Below are 18,749 nucleotides of genomic sequence, written 5' to 3' on the forward strand. Positions count from 1 at the left end.
GCTCCCTAATGAGGGAATTTCTTGCAAGGTCTGTTGGAGAAGAGCATGGAGCAGGAGGAGGAAAGGATTACAGTCTGCAGCAATAATGAGTCATCAGGGGCTGAACATGAGCCCAGGTGGCCAAGAAGGCCAATGGCACCTGGCATGTACCAGCCATGCTGTGACCAGTGCCCCCCTCTGTGCTGGGCACTGCTGAGGTCACACCTCCAATCCTGGGAGCAGTCTTGGGACCCTCACAAGAAGGACATTGAGGGGCTGGAGCGTGTCCAGGGAAGGGAACAGAGCTGGGGAAGGGGCTGGAGCACCAGGAGTGGCTGGGGGAGCTGGGAAGGGGCTCAGCCTGGAGAAAAGGAGGCTCAGGGGGGACCTTGTGGCTCTGCACAGCTCCTGACAGGAGGGGACAGCCTGGGGGGATTTGGTTTTGCTCCCAGGAAACAGGGACAGAAGAGGAAATGGCCTCGAGTTGTCCCAGGGGAGGTTCAGGTTGGATATTGGGGGAAAATCTCTCCCCTGAAGAGCTGATGAGGCCCTGGCACAACTGCCCAGGGCAGTGGTGGATCACCATCCCTGGAAGTGTTCAAAAGACCTGTGGATGTGGCCCCTGGGGACATGGTTTAGTGATGAACACAGCAGGACTGGGGAAATGGTTGGACTCAATGATCTTAGAGGCCTTTTCCAAATTAAACTATTCCATAATTCTGTTATATTAAAGCTGCAGTTGCAAATAATTACAGCTCCTTTGTCCACCACGGGCATGTGGGATGAATGGAGCCCAGCACTGATTCATCTGTCCATGTGCAAAACACAGATTCTCTTGGTTTTAGGGCAAACTGCAGCATTTTGCCCCAGGAGCCTCTGATGGCTCCAAATCCTCCCCCTACTACCTGGTGCCCCCCATAAACAGCTCACCACTCACTCCAGATGTTCAGGAGCCTCTCCTGACCTGTCCCCAATCTGCTCCACCATTCTTTAGCCACAAGGAGCGGGGAAGCAAAGAAGGGAACAGGCCCCGTTTGGGGAGTGCAGCTCTCACTGGTGCCATCCATGGATCTGTCCCACCTGTGGCCTCTGCCACCTGCAGGGTGCAGGCAGTGCAGGGGGAGTTGCCAGGCTCTGATGCTGACCCTGGAGCTGTCAGTATCTGCTCTCCCTTCCCTCACAAGCCCTGCTCTCCTGCAGAGGGCTCAGGAGGATTCAGCTCCAAAAGTGCCATGTCCAGAAACTCAGCAGCAGCAGAACTGGGTCACAGCAGGATGTGACCAGCATACCCATCCCTGCCTTTCCACAACAGGATGTACTGAAGGGTTTGAATAGGAGCTTCAAGGTATATCCAGGGAAGTCATGCACAATATAAATCTTCAAAATGCTCCATGTTGGTGCTGGAGATGAGAAAATGTCCAGGCTCCTGATGAAAGTAAAACAAAGGGACAAAATGTTCTGCTTGGAGGAATCTGGTATGGATTCTCCCTGGCCAGCAAAAGTGAAGCTTTGCTTCATGAATGATCCAGCAGAAAATGCTAAAAGGCAGAATTAAGAGTGAGTTTTCAACAGAGAAAGCTCCCATGGAAGACTTAAGAATTGGCCAAAGATCCTTTTAGTGGGTTTTTATTTACCTCCTGAACTGTCCACAAGGACTGTAACAATGAGAGACACCACTGCAGCCACCAACCCTGACCAGCCAGCCCAGCCCAGCAGCCTGGGACACAAGCTGGAGACCTCAGGGTGCTGTGGTGCCACTCGGGTTTATGGGCTGGGCCCTCGTCAGGAGTGCCCAGGAGTGCCCATCTCACCTTAATGTGAGCAGGTGAGGGCAGGTGCAGCCCTGGCAGTGTGGGTTTGCATCCTGCACCAGCCTCCCCAGGGCAGGCAGAGGGCTCCCTCCCCCCTTCTGGCTGGGATCTCACCCCTCACAGCCTGGGATACCCAAACTGAGGATGTGCTCGTGTGGTGCATCCAGGCAGAACCTTACAAATGTGCCACTGCATGTTCTGCTCCAGACTGGGAGGGAAAGGCCTCCCCACTGACCCCCCTGCAGAGCAGAAATGTGGGCAGGAGCAGAGCTTTCCTGGCTGGCCTGGGGCAGGAGTGACCATGGGGAGGCTCTGAAGCTCTGGAGAGAGAGAAGTGACACTGGAGTGGACTGTCCCTGCTCAGGTCCCTCTGGGGCAGCCAGAGTCTGTTCCCAGGGCAGAGATGGATTTGAACTCCCAGGAATGTTCTGGGGTGTTTTTCTCAAACTGGTGTTGACACCTACATGAGCAGGAAAGGACTCACAGAACCCAAGGATGATTGCACTTGGGAAGGGCAGGTCTGTAACCCTGATCCCCTTTGGATCAGGCTCTGTTGAGTCCAGAGCATCTCCAGCCATGGGGGTTCTGTGCCCTCCCTGAGCCCCAGGACCGGCGGCTCTGGCTGTGGGACAGGACTGGACCCCGTCCCCTTCCCTGTACCTGGCTCAGGGCGGCCCCAGGGCTGCTCAGGGGCACTGCTGAGCTCCTCACTCCCCCTGCTCTGCTCCCCACACACCCCAGACAGGGCTCAGGAGCTCAAATGCCCCAAACACTGCCCCAGCCTCAGAAACACCTGCCCAGGTGCCAGGAGAGTGGGGTGATGTCTCCCAGCCATACTCACACCCCAGCCCGGTGCCCAGGGCTGGAGCCTGAGGTGAGCAGCTGGGTTTGCTGCTGAAATCCTGCACCTTTATTTAGTGAACATCAATGATTATTTTGTGAATATTTACCTGGAATATCAGTTCCTATTTCTGGCTTCTCCTGAGGGGTCCTGCCAGCAGACAGTCAGGAGTGAGACAGCAGGAGGATGGGGCACATTTACACCAAACCAGGACTCTTCTGGGATCTGGCCCACCCTCTAAAGGAGCAGTGGTTCAATCAAAAGGCCTCTTTCAATCTTTTCAACACCAACAGAGGGGTGGTGGCAGCAGCCTGGAGCAGCACACGGCCAGAGGGCTCAGAGGTGCTCAGTGAGGAGCAGCAGAGGCCCGTGGGGCCCAGGACCTTGCCCTCACTGCTGCTGTGAGCCCTGGCACTGCCTCCTGCTCTGCCCAGGCTCGGGGGTCACACACTGCTGCCAGTGCGCCCCTGCCCCTTTCAGGGCCCCTGCCCTCCCCACTGGGGGGTTCTCCCTGTGCCAAGCAGCCACAGAGCTGCTGTCTGAGCAGCCCAGGGGCTCCCACATCCTGATGCAATCACTGCATGCAAAGAGGTGCTGCAGCTTCACAGGATCCCAGAATGGGTCAGAGAAGGGATCCCAGTGGCTCATCTGGTCCCACCTCCCTGCCCAGGCAGGGCCATCCCAGAGCACACAGCCCAGGATTGCTTTCAGATGGTTCTGGAATATCTCCATTGATGGAGGCTTCTAAGGGAGACAATTTCCCTTTGTCCAGCATCAATGAGCTCCTTCTCCAACCACGAATTCACCATCTCCAGACTCCCATGCCTGGGAGGTGACTGTCCCTGATGGTCCCTGTGGGCAGGCCACGACAGACACGGCACTGCCAGCCCAGCATCCCTGGGGGACCGGAAAACCCCAGACAGGTTTGGGTGGGGAGGACCTTAAAACTCATCTCATCCCCCCTGCCATGGGCAGGGACACCTTCCACCGTGCCAGGGGCTCCAAGCACAGCATTCCCAGTACAGCATTCCTGTACAGCATTCCCAGCACAGCATTCCCAGAACAGCATTCCTGTACAGCATTCCCAGCACAGCAGTCCCAGCACAGCATTCCCAGTACAGAATTCCCAGTACAGCATTCCCAGTACAGCATTCCCAGTACAGCATTCCCAGCACAGCATTCCTGTACAGAATTCCCAGTACAGAATTCCCAGTACAGAATTCCCAGTGCAGCATTCCCAGCACAGAATTCCCAGCGCAACATTACCAGCACACCATTCCCAGCACAGTATTCCCAGTCCGGCATTCCCAGCACGGCATTCCCAGCACGGCATTCTCAGTCAGGCATTCCCAGCACAGCATTCCCAGCACACCATTCCCAGCACACCATTCCCAGTACAGCATTCCTAGTCCGGCATTCCCAGTACAACATTCCCAGCACACCATTCCCAGTACACCATTCCCAGTACAACATTCCCGTACAGAATTCCCAGTCCAGCATTCCCAGTACAACATTCCCAGTACAGCATTCCCAGCACACCATTCCCAGCACAGCATTCCCAGTACAACATTCCCAGTCCAGCATTCCCAGTCCAGCATTCCCAGTCCAGCATTCCCAGTCCGGCATTCCCAGTCCGGCATTCCCAGTCCAGCATTCCCAGCCCGGAGCTCGCGGACCTCCCGGGGATGGGGAGCGGGGCGGGGCCACCCCGTGAGGCGGGGCCACAGCGATGGCGTCACCGCGCCGCTCCGATGACGTCACTGTGCCGGCCCCGCCCCTCGCCATGGCGGCGCCCTGCGCGGAGATGGAGCCGGCGGCGCCTCCGGCCTCTCCCCCCGCTGCTCCTGCGGCCGCGCCGGGCTCGGCCGGGCTCGTGTGCGCGCAGGGCCGCAACCTGCGGGCCGTGCTGTGCCAGCGCTGCGGCTCCCGGGTGCTGCTGCCCGGCGCCGCCACCTTCGCCCGCCGTGAGGTACCGGGGGGTTCGTGGGGGGGGCGGGCGGTGCCGGCCGGGCGGTGACGGCCCCGTGTCTCCGCAGCTCCTCCTGCCCGCCATGAGGAAGAAGGCGGCGGCGGCGGCGGCGGGAGGCGGCGGGGACGTGCTGCGGGAGCACTGGCTGGTGCGCGACATGTTCTCCTTCGAGAACGTGGGATTCACCCGCGACGTGGGCAACGTCAAGTTCCTGGTGTGCGCCGACTGCGAGGCGGGGCCCATCGGCTGGCACTGCCTCGACGACAAGGACAGCTTCTACGTGGCGCTGGAGCGCGTGGCCCACGAGTGACGCCGGCCCCGGGCTGGGAGCCGGGCCCGGCCGCCGGGAGCCCGCAGAGCCCCGCGGCCGGGCAGCCCTGCGGACTGACCGCGGCTGGGCGCCCAGAGCCCGACCGAGCGCGGCCCGCCTGCCCCGCGGCCTGGCTGGCCGCAGCTTGCCTGATCCCCGGTGGGACCGACCCACGGCTCCACTGGTCACCCCGTGTCCCAGATCCACAGGCCGAGCAGCACCGGGAATTGCAGCCCTGGCACAGCCAGCTTCTCACCTGCAGCCACATGGGAAGACTGTTGGTGGTGGGAGGCTCCCTGTACCCTGCAGGGACAGCTCACCCTGACAGCTTTGCCTCGTAGCCCAGTCTGCCCCAGTCTGGCTGCTCTGCACTTCCCTGGTGGCTGCTGTTGCTCCAGGGGGCTGAGGCGTCTCTCGTGCTGGTGGCCCTGTGACACCATGTAAAGGGGGACACTGGGACGGGGCACTGCACTGACAGGACTGCTGCACTGAGTCGTCGTGGCAGCTGAAACTGTCTGACCTGCAGCCACAGCAGTTCCAGGGCTTAAGACTGAATCTTCTGTTGATTTTCAGAAGGAATGTTTGCTGCCCCAAGCTCTAACATTTATGTTCTCCAAAATCTCATCCCACCTGACAGCTGTGGCACCTGAAGTGAGTGTAAGGCATTCCAACTAACGTGTGCAGTCCTATTAACCGAGTACTTGGGAAGAAAACACAGGTAGAATGTGCAGACAGCATAATGTGCAGCTGCTCTATCAGCAGCAAACAAAGAAAACGTGCCAGACCATAGAGCTTTCAGGCAGCAAGAGTGAAGAGATTCCAGCCTGAAAAGCATCTGAATCATTGGACAGGCAGTGCTGAAGCACATCAGAACATATGTGTGTGTGTTAAACAGCGATGTCAGGAAGGAATTTCTCTTCTGTAAAAGCTGGTGGTGAGTGATCTGGGATATTGTGACCAGTTTTGGTTTCTGCCTTTTAAAAGCTGGGCACAGAGCTAATTAAAGATGGAAGGAGGCTGCAGCAGCCGTGGTTCTCCCTGCATTTATCACTGCTGGTAATCGTGGCCCAGCTGATTCTCCATTGCTGAGCCCTGTGTGAGTGACAGAAGAGCTCTCCAGGGATGCTTTGGGCTCCCTGGTGCTGTGCCTCTCTGTGGGACATAGCCCTGTCCTCTGCTCTTAAGCACTTGGGTACTCACCCAGCTGGGAAGGTGTGGCTGTCACTGTGCTGGGTGATGGACTTGTTTGTGCCACCAAACTCAAGGTGGGGGTAGGGTGCTGCCCCAAGGCTGTGGGAAGAACCTTTCTCTTGCCCCTCTAAAGAAACAATTTTGCTGGCAGGGCTCTGTAGGGCAGGCAGAGGCTCAGATGAGTCTTCCAGAAGAGGCATCCTGACTGCAGGAGGGGCAGAAACAAGTCCCTTCTTCCTTCAGTGCTTGAGCACCTGCACTTCTACAGTTTTGAGACACTGCCTCCATGTGTGGCCTGTTCTGGGGCTGCTCTGTAAGGAACCTCTGCTGTGGGCAGTCAGGATTTATCAGGGCAGGGAGAGAGGCAGAACTGTGGGCTGGGGGATGAGTGCCTCGCTGTGGCAGGAGGCAAATCCTGTGCTGTGTCCTTGCTGAATGTGTCAGATGGACATTTGTCATGGAAACTGCCTCTTCCCTCCTGCCCTTCCTGTCTCTTAGCCCTAAGCCCAAGGACTGCACAGGTTCACCAAGGAGATGTGCCTCGAAGGACAGGAGAGCTTCACTTGGGTTCTGCACAGGCAAAATGGTGGGATCACGTCACTAATTTCACACTTTCATTTGGATTGTTGTCTCTTAGGATATGTGTTCTGACCTGTAATACCCCAGTTACAGTCCATGTTACTTAAATATGCTGCACTGCTCACACCTCATTCGGAAGGAGCCGCTGTGCAGAACAGACTGTGGAAATCAGCTTGACTAACACGGAGTAAATGACCTCCAAGAAATGGCACCTGTGGATTCCTGAGGAGTGGGTGGCACTGGGAGGAGCTGGGGGTGGTGGCAGCTTTCCCAGTCAGTAAAACACCCCTGGAGAGATGAGAGAGCTCAGGTCAAAGCCTTCACGTTGGAATGGCAGCAGCTGAAATCCACCTCAGCACAGCCCTCAGAGTGCTGGGAGCTCCTGCTCCTCTTCACTGGGAGAGGGGAGCTGAGTCCTCCACGGATCCAGGTGTCTTTCTGCTGGCTCTTAAATACTAAATAGGATCACATAGGCTTGAAATGCTGAGAAGAAATGAACAGTGTGATGGGAATTCTTGGGAAGAAGCTTTTGTACCATGAGATCTTGGGTATCATTCAGCCTCAGGTAGGGTCTTGGGTTCCTGCAGCTTGGAGAGTCCCTGCAGTGCTGGTGGCATGGGCAGAGACCTGGGGCAGGTGATGGGACAGCTGTGCAGCCCAGCTCTCAGTCAGCACCTGGGCTAATTCATGTTCCCAGAGGTGACAGAATTTCAGGGGGATGGGCAGGAGGTGGAGAAAAGGCAGCTCAAAAAGTCACTGTGTGGAATTTGACCTCAGGCAGCTCCACTGTGCTGTTAGTGGAGCTTTGGGGGAGGAGTGTCCCAGTCAGCAGACATGGCCTGGGGGAAGAGCAGCTGCTGCTCCACCGGACACATCACCAGGTTTGGGATCTGCTGAAGCTGCACCGTTCCTGTGTCAATGAGAGCTAATAAAAATTCACATAGACTCACAAATATTTTCACTGCTTTTTATCCAGCCTGTTGAAAAACTGTTTTCCAGTTGCCCGTGGTAACTCCTAGAAAATAAGGGTAGACAACTCTCAGGCATGGGAAGCACTTACATGGTGCCTAGGAAGGCTCATCTTGCAGCCCATCTTTCTCTGTCAGCACCAAGACAGTGCAGAAACCTTTATTTCCACATGTAGATCACTTTAATTTGAAAATGTATTCTTCTATTTAATGTATGCATAGATTTGACTCCTGAGACCATCCTGTGTTAAGATGTAGCAGTGCCTCGAGAGGGAACAGTAACAAACCTGCCTCCTTTGCTCCAGCCAATCTCTCCAGCAAGATTCAAGGGGGCAAATAATAACAATTTTGTCTAATTGCTTCCTGGTGTGGATTTGGCAGGATCTCTAGTGCTTACCTGCCTGGTTTGTGTGGGTCAGGTGTTTATATGCCCTAAATGTGCTCAGGATGGTTAAAAGCAGACCTTGCACCAGTCTGGCCCTGGTATTGCAATGGGTTCACAGCCCGGAGCCGTGGTCTGGGTCTGGCTGACTTTGGCACCTCCTGTAGCTTCACCTCTCTGCTCCCACTCCCACCCAAACCTCCCACTCAAGCAGCAGCTGAACCCTTTGTATGTCCAATTTGATAACCTAGGCTAAAGTTTCCTTTCTTGGCTGCTGGGCTGACACATGCAGCCTGTGAGATGCTCCAGGGGCAATGGCAGGATGGAGGCCATTCCTCCTTTTTGGCAGCTGCAGGCTGAGATCAGCTGAGCTGTCCTGGGGAACTGCCACAACTCATGCCTTGCAGAGGTCACAATCACACTCTTCCTTCCCCAAATGGGTTACATTTCAGTCAATCAGGTAAGTGGTGCATGGAGCAGGAGCTGGGATTCAAGGCTTCCTCTTTCCCAAGTTCTGCAAGTCAGCAAAAGGCCTTCCAGGACCTGAGGCCTCTCCTTGATTCCTCACCTCTGACTGAGGGAATCTTCAGCAGGGCAATGGTGACACTGTGGACTTTGAAGCAGTAGCTTGGAGAACTTTGCTGTTTGCTCTCTGCTGTGTCCTGGGGCTCTCCCATCCAGCTGGGGCCTCACAGAGAGCCCAGCAGGGCTGAAAGTGGGATCACTGCAGCACCTGCACAGTGTGTCTCTGGGACCTGCAGCCTGCAGGTGTGGAGGGGAATGGCTCAGCAGAGTTCAGAGAAGAGCTGTGGCTGGTGAAACCAGGGCCAGCTTGGCCAGGGAGGTGGTTGTGGTGTTCCCTGTCCTGCACAGCTCACCTTGCTGCATTCCCTAAACCTCTGTGTGAGCAGGGACTGCCCCATCAGCACAGGCAGTTCTGCAGGGAGCTGTTTGGGGGAACAGAGATTTCTGAAATGTGTTATGAATTTCCCTGAAGGTAATTTGACATATCTGACATTACACTCCCTGGCAGGAACATAAGTAGGAGGAAAGGAAACAATTCAGATGAAATAGCTTCAGGGTCCTTGGACAACTGGTGCAGGGAAAGCGTCCCTGCCTCCCACAGAGTCAGGTTAATACAGGCCAAACTCCAGAATCAGAGAAACACTAAACCACTAAGTATTTTGCCAAAAACCCACCAAGTTTTTGGAAGCTGGCTGGGGACACAAAAGGAAACCACAGCAGATGAGGGGAACTGGCCATAAAAATGCAGAGAGAGCATGAGGGCTTTTATCAAAGCCAGCTTTGTTCTCTTTCAACCAACGCTTCTATGCATTTCAGCATAAATATTTGAGTGCTGAGTTGTGAGGCAGCCAGGTCCCTCCAGTGCAGCTTTGCTATGAGCACAGCTGGGCCCCTCAGTGACAGAGAAGAGGGAGGTGGCAGCCCAGCAATTCAGGTGAGCCTGTGGGGCTGGATGGGGGAGAGAAGGCAGTTTTCACAGGAGTGTGCTATGGGGGGAGTGCCCCTGCACCTGAAAATGACCCAGTCTTACACAGAGTGAAAATCGAGTGCTTGACTCGTTCACGCGACCCCTGAGGAAGAGTGAGCAGGTTCCAGGGTTGCTGAGATCCTTCCAGGGTTCCTGAAAACACTTCCATCCTCTGAGAGGGGGAAGCAGCTCTGGGAAAAGTCAAAAAGTCTTTCTTGCATCTTTCCTAAGACTGAATGGAGCGTGGCACAGTCCATCCCAGTGGTTGCTGCAGTTTGGCTTTTGAAGTGCTGCACATGGGACTCCAGGAGAGCTGCAGGGGTGGGAGCACCTGGTGGGGAGGATCCGTCCCTTGAGCATCCCAGGGCCATTTTCTGGGGGCTTAAGACATGAACAGAGACATGAACTACTCAGATACAGCTTCTGCCTGGAGAAAACCCTGCCAGGGAGTGAAGGCCGCCTGCCTCAGCCGCCGTGTGGGCTGAGCTGGGCGGGACAGCCCGGGGCAGGTTCGGAGCCCAGAAATGCAGCGGGACAGAAATGCAGAGCCCAGGAATGCAGCGGGGCGTGTGCTGCCGCTGGAGGCCGAAGCAGAGAGCCAGAGCCCCGGCTGTGTGTGGCAGGACCGGGCAGAGCTGCGGGGTCTGTCCTTCCCGAGTCTTTCAGTAATTTGAGTGTTGGGATCCGAGCGCCCCCGGGGCAGAGCTGCGCTGGGAGGATCCCCTCGTGGGTGTGTTTGTCCCCGCCTCTCCCCGCTGGGGAAGCAGCAGGGTGTGCGTGTGCTCAGCTGGGCTTCTGCTCCCCCTTTCATGTTCCTTATCTTGCAGGAGGCTCTCGGCTCCCTGCGGGAAGCTGCCAGTTGCTGTAATCGCTGTGCGTGCAGAGGCAGAGCGCTCCATCTGCTTGCTGCCCGGAGAACCCTGTGCCATTGTTCCAGCCCAGCTGGAAGAGATGCCCCGAGAGCAAGGGAAAATGAGCAAAGCCGTGTCAGCACAGGTATCCTTCCCCTCCCGAAGCAGCTGGCTCTGCATGCTGCCTGGAATGCTGTCCATGGCAAACAGCCAGAGCACAGCTCCTTGCAGAATCGCTGGGTAATTTGGAATATCTGGCAGTGGAACACGAGGACATGGCTTCAAGAACTTGTTGCCTCGTTCTTTCCTGTTCTCTTGGAGGACTTGGTTCTCTCTGCCAGGCCACGGCAGGTCCAAGGGGCTGGCACTAAAACAGGCCAGGACTTGGCAAATAGAACCCAACTGCTGAAGAGAAAGGGTGCTTGGAGAAATGAGCAGTTTCAGGCTCCAGAGGGAGGGATCTCCCTTGATGAGGAGCACTGAAGTGTGAGGGCTGTGGCTGTGCCTCAGCAGCGATCTGGGGGTTGAGCCACATGTGTCCCAGCCTGGCTCTGGTGCCAGTGCTCCATGAGCACTGCTCGGGGGGATCTGCTTCCATCCCTTTCCTCAAGGCCCCTGCTAGGATAAGGGGATTTCTGTTGGAAGCCCAGTCTGCTGGCACCAAAAGGGAATGTCTTGTGTGTAGCTGGATGGTAGCCAAGGCACAGCTACCTAATTGTGGGAGAGGTGATGCCACAGTGCCCAGTGCTGCACATACTCAGGGCAGCACAACATAAAGTGCAGTTTACTGGGACCCTCTGGCTCACTCCTTGGCACCTCCTCCCTGCTTTCACAGACAAACAGTTTGTGCTGCTGATCCAGCTAAACTGATGTGAAATTGGTCTTGGCACAGAGGTCAGTGAAAAGCGGCTGTTGCATGTGCAGCTGCCCCACAAGGCCAGTGCAGGACTGGGTGCACTGGTTGCAGTGCAGTGCACCTGCAGAGCACCTCTGCCTTGTCCATGCATCCCTGGGCAGGTCACTGGGCCACCTGGAGCTCTCCAGCCAGGTCAGTGCCTACAGTGCTTCAGCTCCTCAGGGCTAATGGGGGCATGAATGCTCAGCTCTGTCCTGGTGCTCTAATCCATCAGTGTCCCTAGGAATTCCCAGAGGGTCTCAAATCTGAGCCAGTGGACTGAGCAGTTTCTCTTCCAACCTGCTTTACTGCTCAGCAATCCAGAGGATTCTCAGTACAGCCACCCTGTGTGCACTTTGGGTAGCAAGAACCAACTCAGGTCTGTGACACTTCCCCCAGCCTCTGCTGCCTGGCCGTCACAGATGGAGGAGTCTGGACTGTGGATGTGTCATGCTTTAACCCCAGCTGGCAGCTAAGCACCAACACAGCCCCTCGTTTGTAATGGCAGGAGAAGTGGAAGGTGAAAGTGAGAAAACTGGTGGGTTGGCATGAAGACAGGTAAATAATGAAAAATATTTTTTAAAAAAATGTAAGAGGAGAAAACCAACAAAGAGAGGAAAATAGAAACCAAGAAAAACAAGTGATACAAGAAAGCAATTGCTCATCACCAACTGCCCTAAGCCTGGCCAGACCCCACCATCCCCCCACCCTATGTTTCAGGGCTGAGCATGGCATCACATGGTCTGGGATATCCCTGTGGTCAGTGAGGGACAGCTGTCCTGGCTGTGTCCCCCCAGCTCCTTGTGCACCCCTGGCCCAACACTGGTGGGTCAGGGTGAGGGGTAGAACAGCTCCTGACTCAGCAGGAGCTAAATCATCCCTGTGGGATCAGTGCTGTTCTCAGCACAGATCCCAAAGAGCACCACAAGGTGCTGTGGAGAGCTGTAACTCTGCCCCAGCCCAAAGCCCTACAGGATGTGACCTGCCTGCCACACTCACTCACTGCACCTCTGCCAGGTGCCATGGTCAGAAGGACCCTGTGACACAGTCAGTACAGATGGGAACATCCCAGCTCTGGGAATAGGAATGAGCTGGTCCCTGGTGCTGCTGCAGGAGGGGAAGCTGCACAGCAAGAGAGAGCTGGCTTAATGGGTGATTTTGGTTACCCACACTAAAAGAATCACAAAATGGTTTGGGTTGGAAAGGACTTTTAAGCCCATCTTGTTTTCACCCCTGCCATGGGCAGGGACACTTTCCACTAATCCCAGGCTGCTCCAAGGCCCATCCAGCCTGGCCTGAGACACTTCCAGGGATGGGGCAGCCACAGCTTCTCTGGGCAACCTGTGCCAGGGCCTCCCCACCTTCACAGGAAGGAATTTTTCCCCAGTATCCCACCCATCCCTGCCCTCTGTCAGTGGAAGCCATTCCCCATCATCATGGCACTCCAGTCCTTGTCCAAAGTTCCTCTCCAGCTCTCCTGGAGCCCCTTTAGGCACTGGAAGGAACTCTAAGGTCTCCCTGGAGCCTTCTCTTCTTCAGGTGAATACCTCCTAAAAAAAGCCAATTAATTGCCCTAAAAGAGAGACCAATTCCTCTTGCAGGGCAAAGACAAGATTCGTTTTCAGTATCTAAACCAAAAGTTAGTGTGGAGAAGACAAAATGCGTAGGCTAGGGACAGTTTACTCCCAGGTAACAAACTGAACTGGCTACAGGTTCAGGTACCAAAGTCTGGGATCATTTGAGACAGGGGCACTATCCAGCACAGGCACAGCACCCCTAAACAGAGAGGCCACGGCCCAATTGGTGAGTTCCTCAGGAGGGCTTTGAATTCTAAATTAAAAACAACTGTACTTGCTAGAGAAGCTCTTTCAGCTTTGACAAATGGGAGGTGGAGGTTTGGTAGCACAGAGCAGCAGGGAAAGGCAGGAAAGCAGCACTGAAAGAGTCTGGGCTGAAGCAATATTTAAAGTGAGCAGGGATGGGAGCAGCCCCTGCAATGTGGGCTTGCAGAGAACAAAGAAATAGGGCAGGTAGTGAAGTCCAGGCTTGCAGGAGCAGGATTAAAACAGTTGGATGAACAAATAATCTAAGATTTAAAAGCAGAGAATGTATTTAAAGTCATTAAACCAGGCACTTATTTAAGGATTACCTCCAAGAAGCCAGGCTAATAGCATGGTGAGGTTACAAAGTCAAGTGATCAAGGGAGAGAATGTTGATATTAATCTTGCTCATGAAATGTTAATCTGTGGGCAGACACTGCTGCACTGAAAGAAGCTCGCAAACAAAAACAGAGCTCAGCCCTTTGGGGTTCCACTCTGGCAACTCATGCACATCCTGCCACTTAATTGGACCCTCCCTGCGGGGGCAGGATCAGGTACAAACAGGGTTTAATCACATAATTAGAGATACACCTACTGCACACGGTCAGGGTTCTGGAGGCCTTCCCTACAAACCACTCTGGCTAAGCCTTCTGCCTTGTAGCTCCTGTATTTAAGGATTCCCAGCCCATCTGGATCAGGACTGTTTAGAACAGGAATGAATTCAATGCTGTCTAGTTATGAAGAGTTTTCAGCTCTAAATAAAAGATTTATCTTGGCACCCAGCAAACAATCCCAAAACCCTTATGGACAGTCCATGTCCTCCCATCAAGGTTTGGCCTGAGGTCAGTGGATTAAGCATTCTCCCCTATTTTTTCTCTGTTTGCAATGCAGCACTTGAGACAAAATGTGCAGGTCTTTATGATGAGTGGAAGGTTGTTGTGGTTTAGAAATTATATTCCCCAATTCAGTGTCTCCACCAAGACTGCCCCAAATCAGATGCCTCTCACTGCCCCCCTTCCCCTCCACCTTCCTGTTCTGAGAAGAAGATGGGATTGAGAACTGGAGGCAGAAAATGTGCAAATCATGAGTTGAGATAAGAACAATTTACTGGAAACAGCTATGAGATAAGAAAATGACCAGTAATAGCAACAATATTAATAACACAAGGTATAGGGCATTATTTATTTACATGGAGAGTCACAATATCCAACAGGTCTTCCTGACCACACCACACTTTCCCCCACCAAAAGGGAAAGTCATTCTCCCCCAGGAAGGGGGAATCCCTCACTGCCACCTTTCCACCCTGGCAGTGAAGTGCATGGTATGGAATAACAATCTGGAACCACCCACACAGCTCCAGGCTCTGCCTCTCATGACTGCTGGGAAAAAAATTCACCCTGTCCTGGCTGAAACCAGGGCAAATGTGCAGGTCTGTGTGAGGACCTAAACATCCTGCTCCGCAGCCAAAGCCCAGCAATGTGCACGGGGCTGCTGCTACTCTCTGGTGCATCCCAGGAGCACCTCCACCCACACATCCCTGTCCTTCCCAGGGCCCTGCCCACACCACCCTGAGGCACAACAGAGGATCTGTCCCCTCCCACCTGGGTTATGCAGTTCTCCTTATAAGAAAGTGAAATCCATGTTAAGGAAATGGCTGCTGGATTGTGCTCCTTCCTGCTGCTGGAGCAGGACACATCCCTTCACCTGATCCCAGCTGATGTCCAGGACCAGCTCCAGGTCCTGCCATCTAAAATTTAAAATAATTAATAAAATCAAATATATTAGAGACAGAAAGGGTCTTTCAGAGCCAGAAAATAAAATCTGTCACTGTGGAGTGACACTGCTGAGGTACCCCCTCACTGCTGAGGTACCCCCTGATCCAGCCTGCAATGGGCTGGTGTAAGGCTGGTGGCTGTGGGATACAGCTTAAACCAGAGCAGGAAATCCCACAAGCTCACTGCCAGTCCCCCCTTCCCCATCTGCCATGCTTCTGTGTAGGAATTGTCCACACAGGCGTCTGGGCTTGGTTCTTTGGCCTCCACAACGGAGGCACTTGGAAGGGGGTGTCTCTCCCTGCTGATCCAGTCAGAGGGGCCTTACACTTCTGGAAGGAGCCAGGTCTAAAAGCAGGGTGAGTGCACGGGACTGAGGACGGATGTGTGAACCAGCATGGATTTGCACTTGGAGAGGAGGAGATGAACCTGAGCTCTGAAACAATGGAGCTGTGGTGAAGCATTGTCAGTGAGTGGTGCAGTTTGATGGCTTCACTCTCACCATACATTGTGCCCTCAGCAGTTCTCACACCTGGATGGGTGTGCTGTGAGCTGGGGATGAGGAGGAGCTGGTGCCTCAGTCAGTACCTGGCTGAAGTGCAGGCAGCTGGCTGCCCTTGTCCATCTGAGTGCTGGGAAATGTGCATGGAAATCCCCAGATCATCCCAGGTACTCAGAGCAGGCAGGTACAGGGCCAAGGCTGTTGTGGTTTTGGGAATTCAGTGATAGAAGTGAAAGTGCACACATTATTTATCCAATTCTTCTGAGAGAGAACAGAAAGCAAGAGCTGCAGAATTGTACATTCAAAGAAGTTTCATCCAAGCTGCTGGAGAAGCCCCAGGCCCACAGCACAGCCACAGAGACTGTATCACAGATACACAGCTAGTCCAGAATTTTTGGAAGGTGTCATACTCACTGAATACCTGGGTTGCAGCCAAAGTCTGTGCCTGGAGCCATGATAGCATTACCAGGCTCAGGGAAACCCTGGGGAAACAAAAAAACTGCTGCTCACAGAACTGGTCTCCAGCAGGAAAAAAGAATGTGTTCAAGAAACCCCCAACAGCCCCTTGGACTTAACATGACCATTTAGTCAAACTAAATCAAAAGCATTTCAGGTCCCAAGGAATGGGGTTTGGGTGTGCAGCAGCACCAGCTTCTGTAGCACTGGGGGACTTCTTGATAGTGCAGCAGCTGTGGGAGGGCACACTGAGGGAAACTGAGGCACACTCAGCTGCAAGTGCCAAACGTGTGGAATCACCACTGTGATGTCCTTTGCACAGAATCATTGAGTTGTAAAAGACCTCAAAGTCCATCAAGTCCAGGTTGTGACCAACCCCCCACCTTGTCAACCAGCCTGGAGCACTGAGTGCCATGTCCAGTCCTTCCTTGGACACTTCCAGGGATGGGGACTCCAAACCTCCCTGGGAAGCCCCTTACAGTGTTTAACCACCCTTTCAGAGAGGAAAATCCTTTCTGATGTCCAACCTAAACCTCCTCTTGGTGCCCCATGAGACACCCAGCACAGCCTGGGGAGTGGGGCTGAGGCAATGCCAGCACAGGTTGCAGATGCCCAAGTCAGAGCAGGCACTGAGTACAGGAATTAAACATGTCAAAACCTCAGCTGAAGGTGGACCAGGGCACCCTGCAACACCACAGCCCAGCCCAATCTGATTTTGTCAGCTATGCTGATAAGAATGCTCACTGCACTCAGAGCAATGCCATCTGAATTTTCTGCTTTGGAAGGGGTCTGACCCATCTCATGCTGTGGTGCTGCAATGTTTCTAACAGAGAATAAAATGGGAAAAATAAAATTCCCTCTGAGTATGTGACTGTACCACTGGCAGCCCAGGCCCTGCCCCACTGCTCAACTGCACTGGCAGAGCTGAAGGACACTTGGAGCAGTGGGAGTGTTATTTCAGGTCAGAGCATTTGAAAAGCATAAATCAGATCTTTAAAGTCTTATAACTAGTTTAAAAATTATGATTTTTTTTAAATCAGTGTGAGCACTTATTTTCCATACATTGTAGAGTTTAGATTAAACTTTGCTCTTAAGTAGAAGATTTCCTTAGTAATTTGGAATAACAGAACCAAATATATTGCTTTGAATGAGCAGATGAAATTCTCACAGTGTACCTGGTGTCTAAAATGGGAAGCTTTGAGAAGGGACAAAAAGAGAACACTGAAATATTTGTAATTCAATAGCAACAAGTGGAAGAATTAAATCTAATTTGATCTTTTTTGTCTTTTAACTCACAGGAAAAGTATTCCCAAATCTGGGCTTGCAAAGGTCCCACTAGACATGTAGGGCTGGTATTTTTTTCCAACTGAGAAAAGCACAGCAGATGATTAAAAAAAAAAAAAAAAGAACATCTAACTGGGGTTTTTTTCCTTAAATAAAAAAGAACAAAAGAAACTAAAATATTGTAACCACTTTTCCCTTTCATCTTCCAATAGCTCATGCCCACTGCACGTGGGACCCCTGTTATCTGCTCATGAACATTGACAGCTGCAAATGTTTTCAGGGGCAGAGAGTGACAGGACTAGGCAGGGGATGATTTTAAACTAAAAGAAGAGAGATTTAAACTCAGTGTTGGGAAGAAATTCCTCCCTGTGAAGTGGGCAGGCCCTGGCACAGGGTGCCCAGAGCAGCTGTGGCTGCCCCTGGATCCCTGGCAGTGCCCAAGGCCAGGCTGGACAAGGTTTGGAGCAGCCTGGGACAGTGAAGGTGTCCCTGCCATGGCAGGGGGTGGAATGAGATGAGCTTTAAGGTCCCTTCCAACCCAAACCATTCCATGGTTCTGTCATTTCAGTTCTTCCTGTCTCAGACTACCAGGACTATCCTGGTCTTCTTTACCAAACAACTTCAGTAAGGAGATGGTCACAGCTAAAAGCATTTTGCAGCCAAGGCCATGCCTCAGTGAGGTTAGGCCAAGCAATTAGGATAAACAAATGAGAAAAAAGAACAGAAGAGAAGTTCTTTCAGGTCTCTTGGAGCACAGGCTGGGAGTTATCAGAAGTTTAATACTGACTGGATTCTTCAAATATATACCAGCTTGAAAGCACTAAGCAAAGAATTTGGGCTTGCTGAGGATCAAAACATGAAAGAGAAGACTTACCTTTAAAAAACACACTTTGGTGTATGCTTTGGTGTATGCTTTCCTTTGGTGTCCATCACCCAGCTCACAGGTACTCATTTGTGTGATCACTCCCCACTCTGGTGTGGGGATGGCTGTGATGCCTTGAGAGGCTACCTAGACCAGAGCTAGGCAGTGTTAAAGGAATGAAGTAAAGGCCTTTTATTAAAAAGCCATTCAAAGGACACACCTTGTGCAGTACAAGAGCCTGGCCAAGGCTACACCCAAGATGGACCCCGAGTCACGAGTTCTCATACTTTTATAGGTTTTGGTCCATTTCCATATTGGGTTCATTGTCCAATTACAGCTCCAGGTTCTGCAGTCCCATCCTCCCAGTTTGCTCTCCTCAATTCCCTGTTGTTTACACTTTTAGAGCCTGAAGCTACAGTGGTGTCCTTGGTTCTGGGGCTGGAAAAGGATTGTTTCGTCTAACTAAACTCTGAGAAAAACTTGCTAACACTCTATATAAGAGTATTATATAAGTTTAGAGCTATATACTAATGCAGTACAGAATCTGGAAAATATGAAAGCTAAAACTTAAGGTATCAGCCAAATTCCCTAAACACAGTTTAGTGCTTTCTTATAGCCCACCTGTTTTTCAGTCACACATTACACTTGGCATCATTCTTTGGAAAAACAATTATATCAATGTTATTTGTGGGTTTTTCCCTTTCTTTCACCTCTGACCCTCTCTCAGTCCTCTGGTCCTTGCTTTCCAGAGAGCTTTTGCCCTTCTTTCCTTTCAGGGTACACCC

The 18,749-nt window shown here is 52.9% G+C and overlaps 1 protein-coding gene across 1 annotated transcript; it reads left to right on the forward strand.

The window, feature by feature from the left end:
• Nucleotides 1-4,405: 4,405 nt before the first annotated feature.
• Nucleotides 4,406-7,618, forward strand: RABIF (RAB interacting factor). Its single transcript, XM_084220834.1, has 2 exons — nucleotides 4,406-4,600; nucleotides 4,668-7,618. The coding sequence occupies exons 1-2, from the start codon at nucleotides 4,415-4,417 to the stop codon at nucleotides 4,908-4,910; spliced, it is 429 nt and encodes a 142-aa protein (XP_084076960.1). The 5' UTR covers nucleotides 4,406-4,414; the 3' UTR covers nucleotides 4,911-7,618.
• Nucleotides 7,619-18,749: the final 11,131 nt, after the last annotated feature.

Source organism: Fringilla coelebs (genome assembly GCF_963513975.1).
Source record: "Fringilla coelebs genome assembly, chromosome: 23".
NCBI lineage: Eukaryota > Metazoa > Chordata > Aves > Passeriformes > Fringillidae > Fringilla > Fringilla coelebs.

Coding starts and splice junctions, on each gene's coding strand:
- RABIF (XM_084220834.1), top strand. CDS start 4,415: ATGGCGGCGCCCTGCGCGGAGATGGAGCCGGCGGCGCCTCCGGCCTCT. Junction 4,601..4,667: donor CCACCTTCGCCCGCCGTGAG/GTACCGGGGGGT, acceptor GTGTCTCCGCAG/CTCCTCCTGCCCGCCATGAG.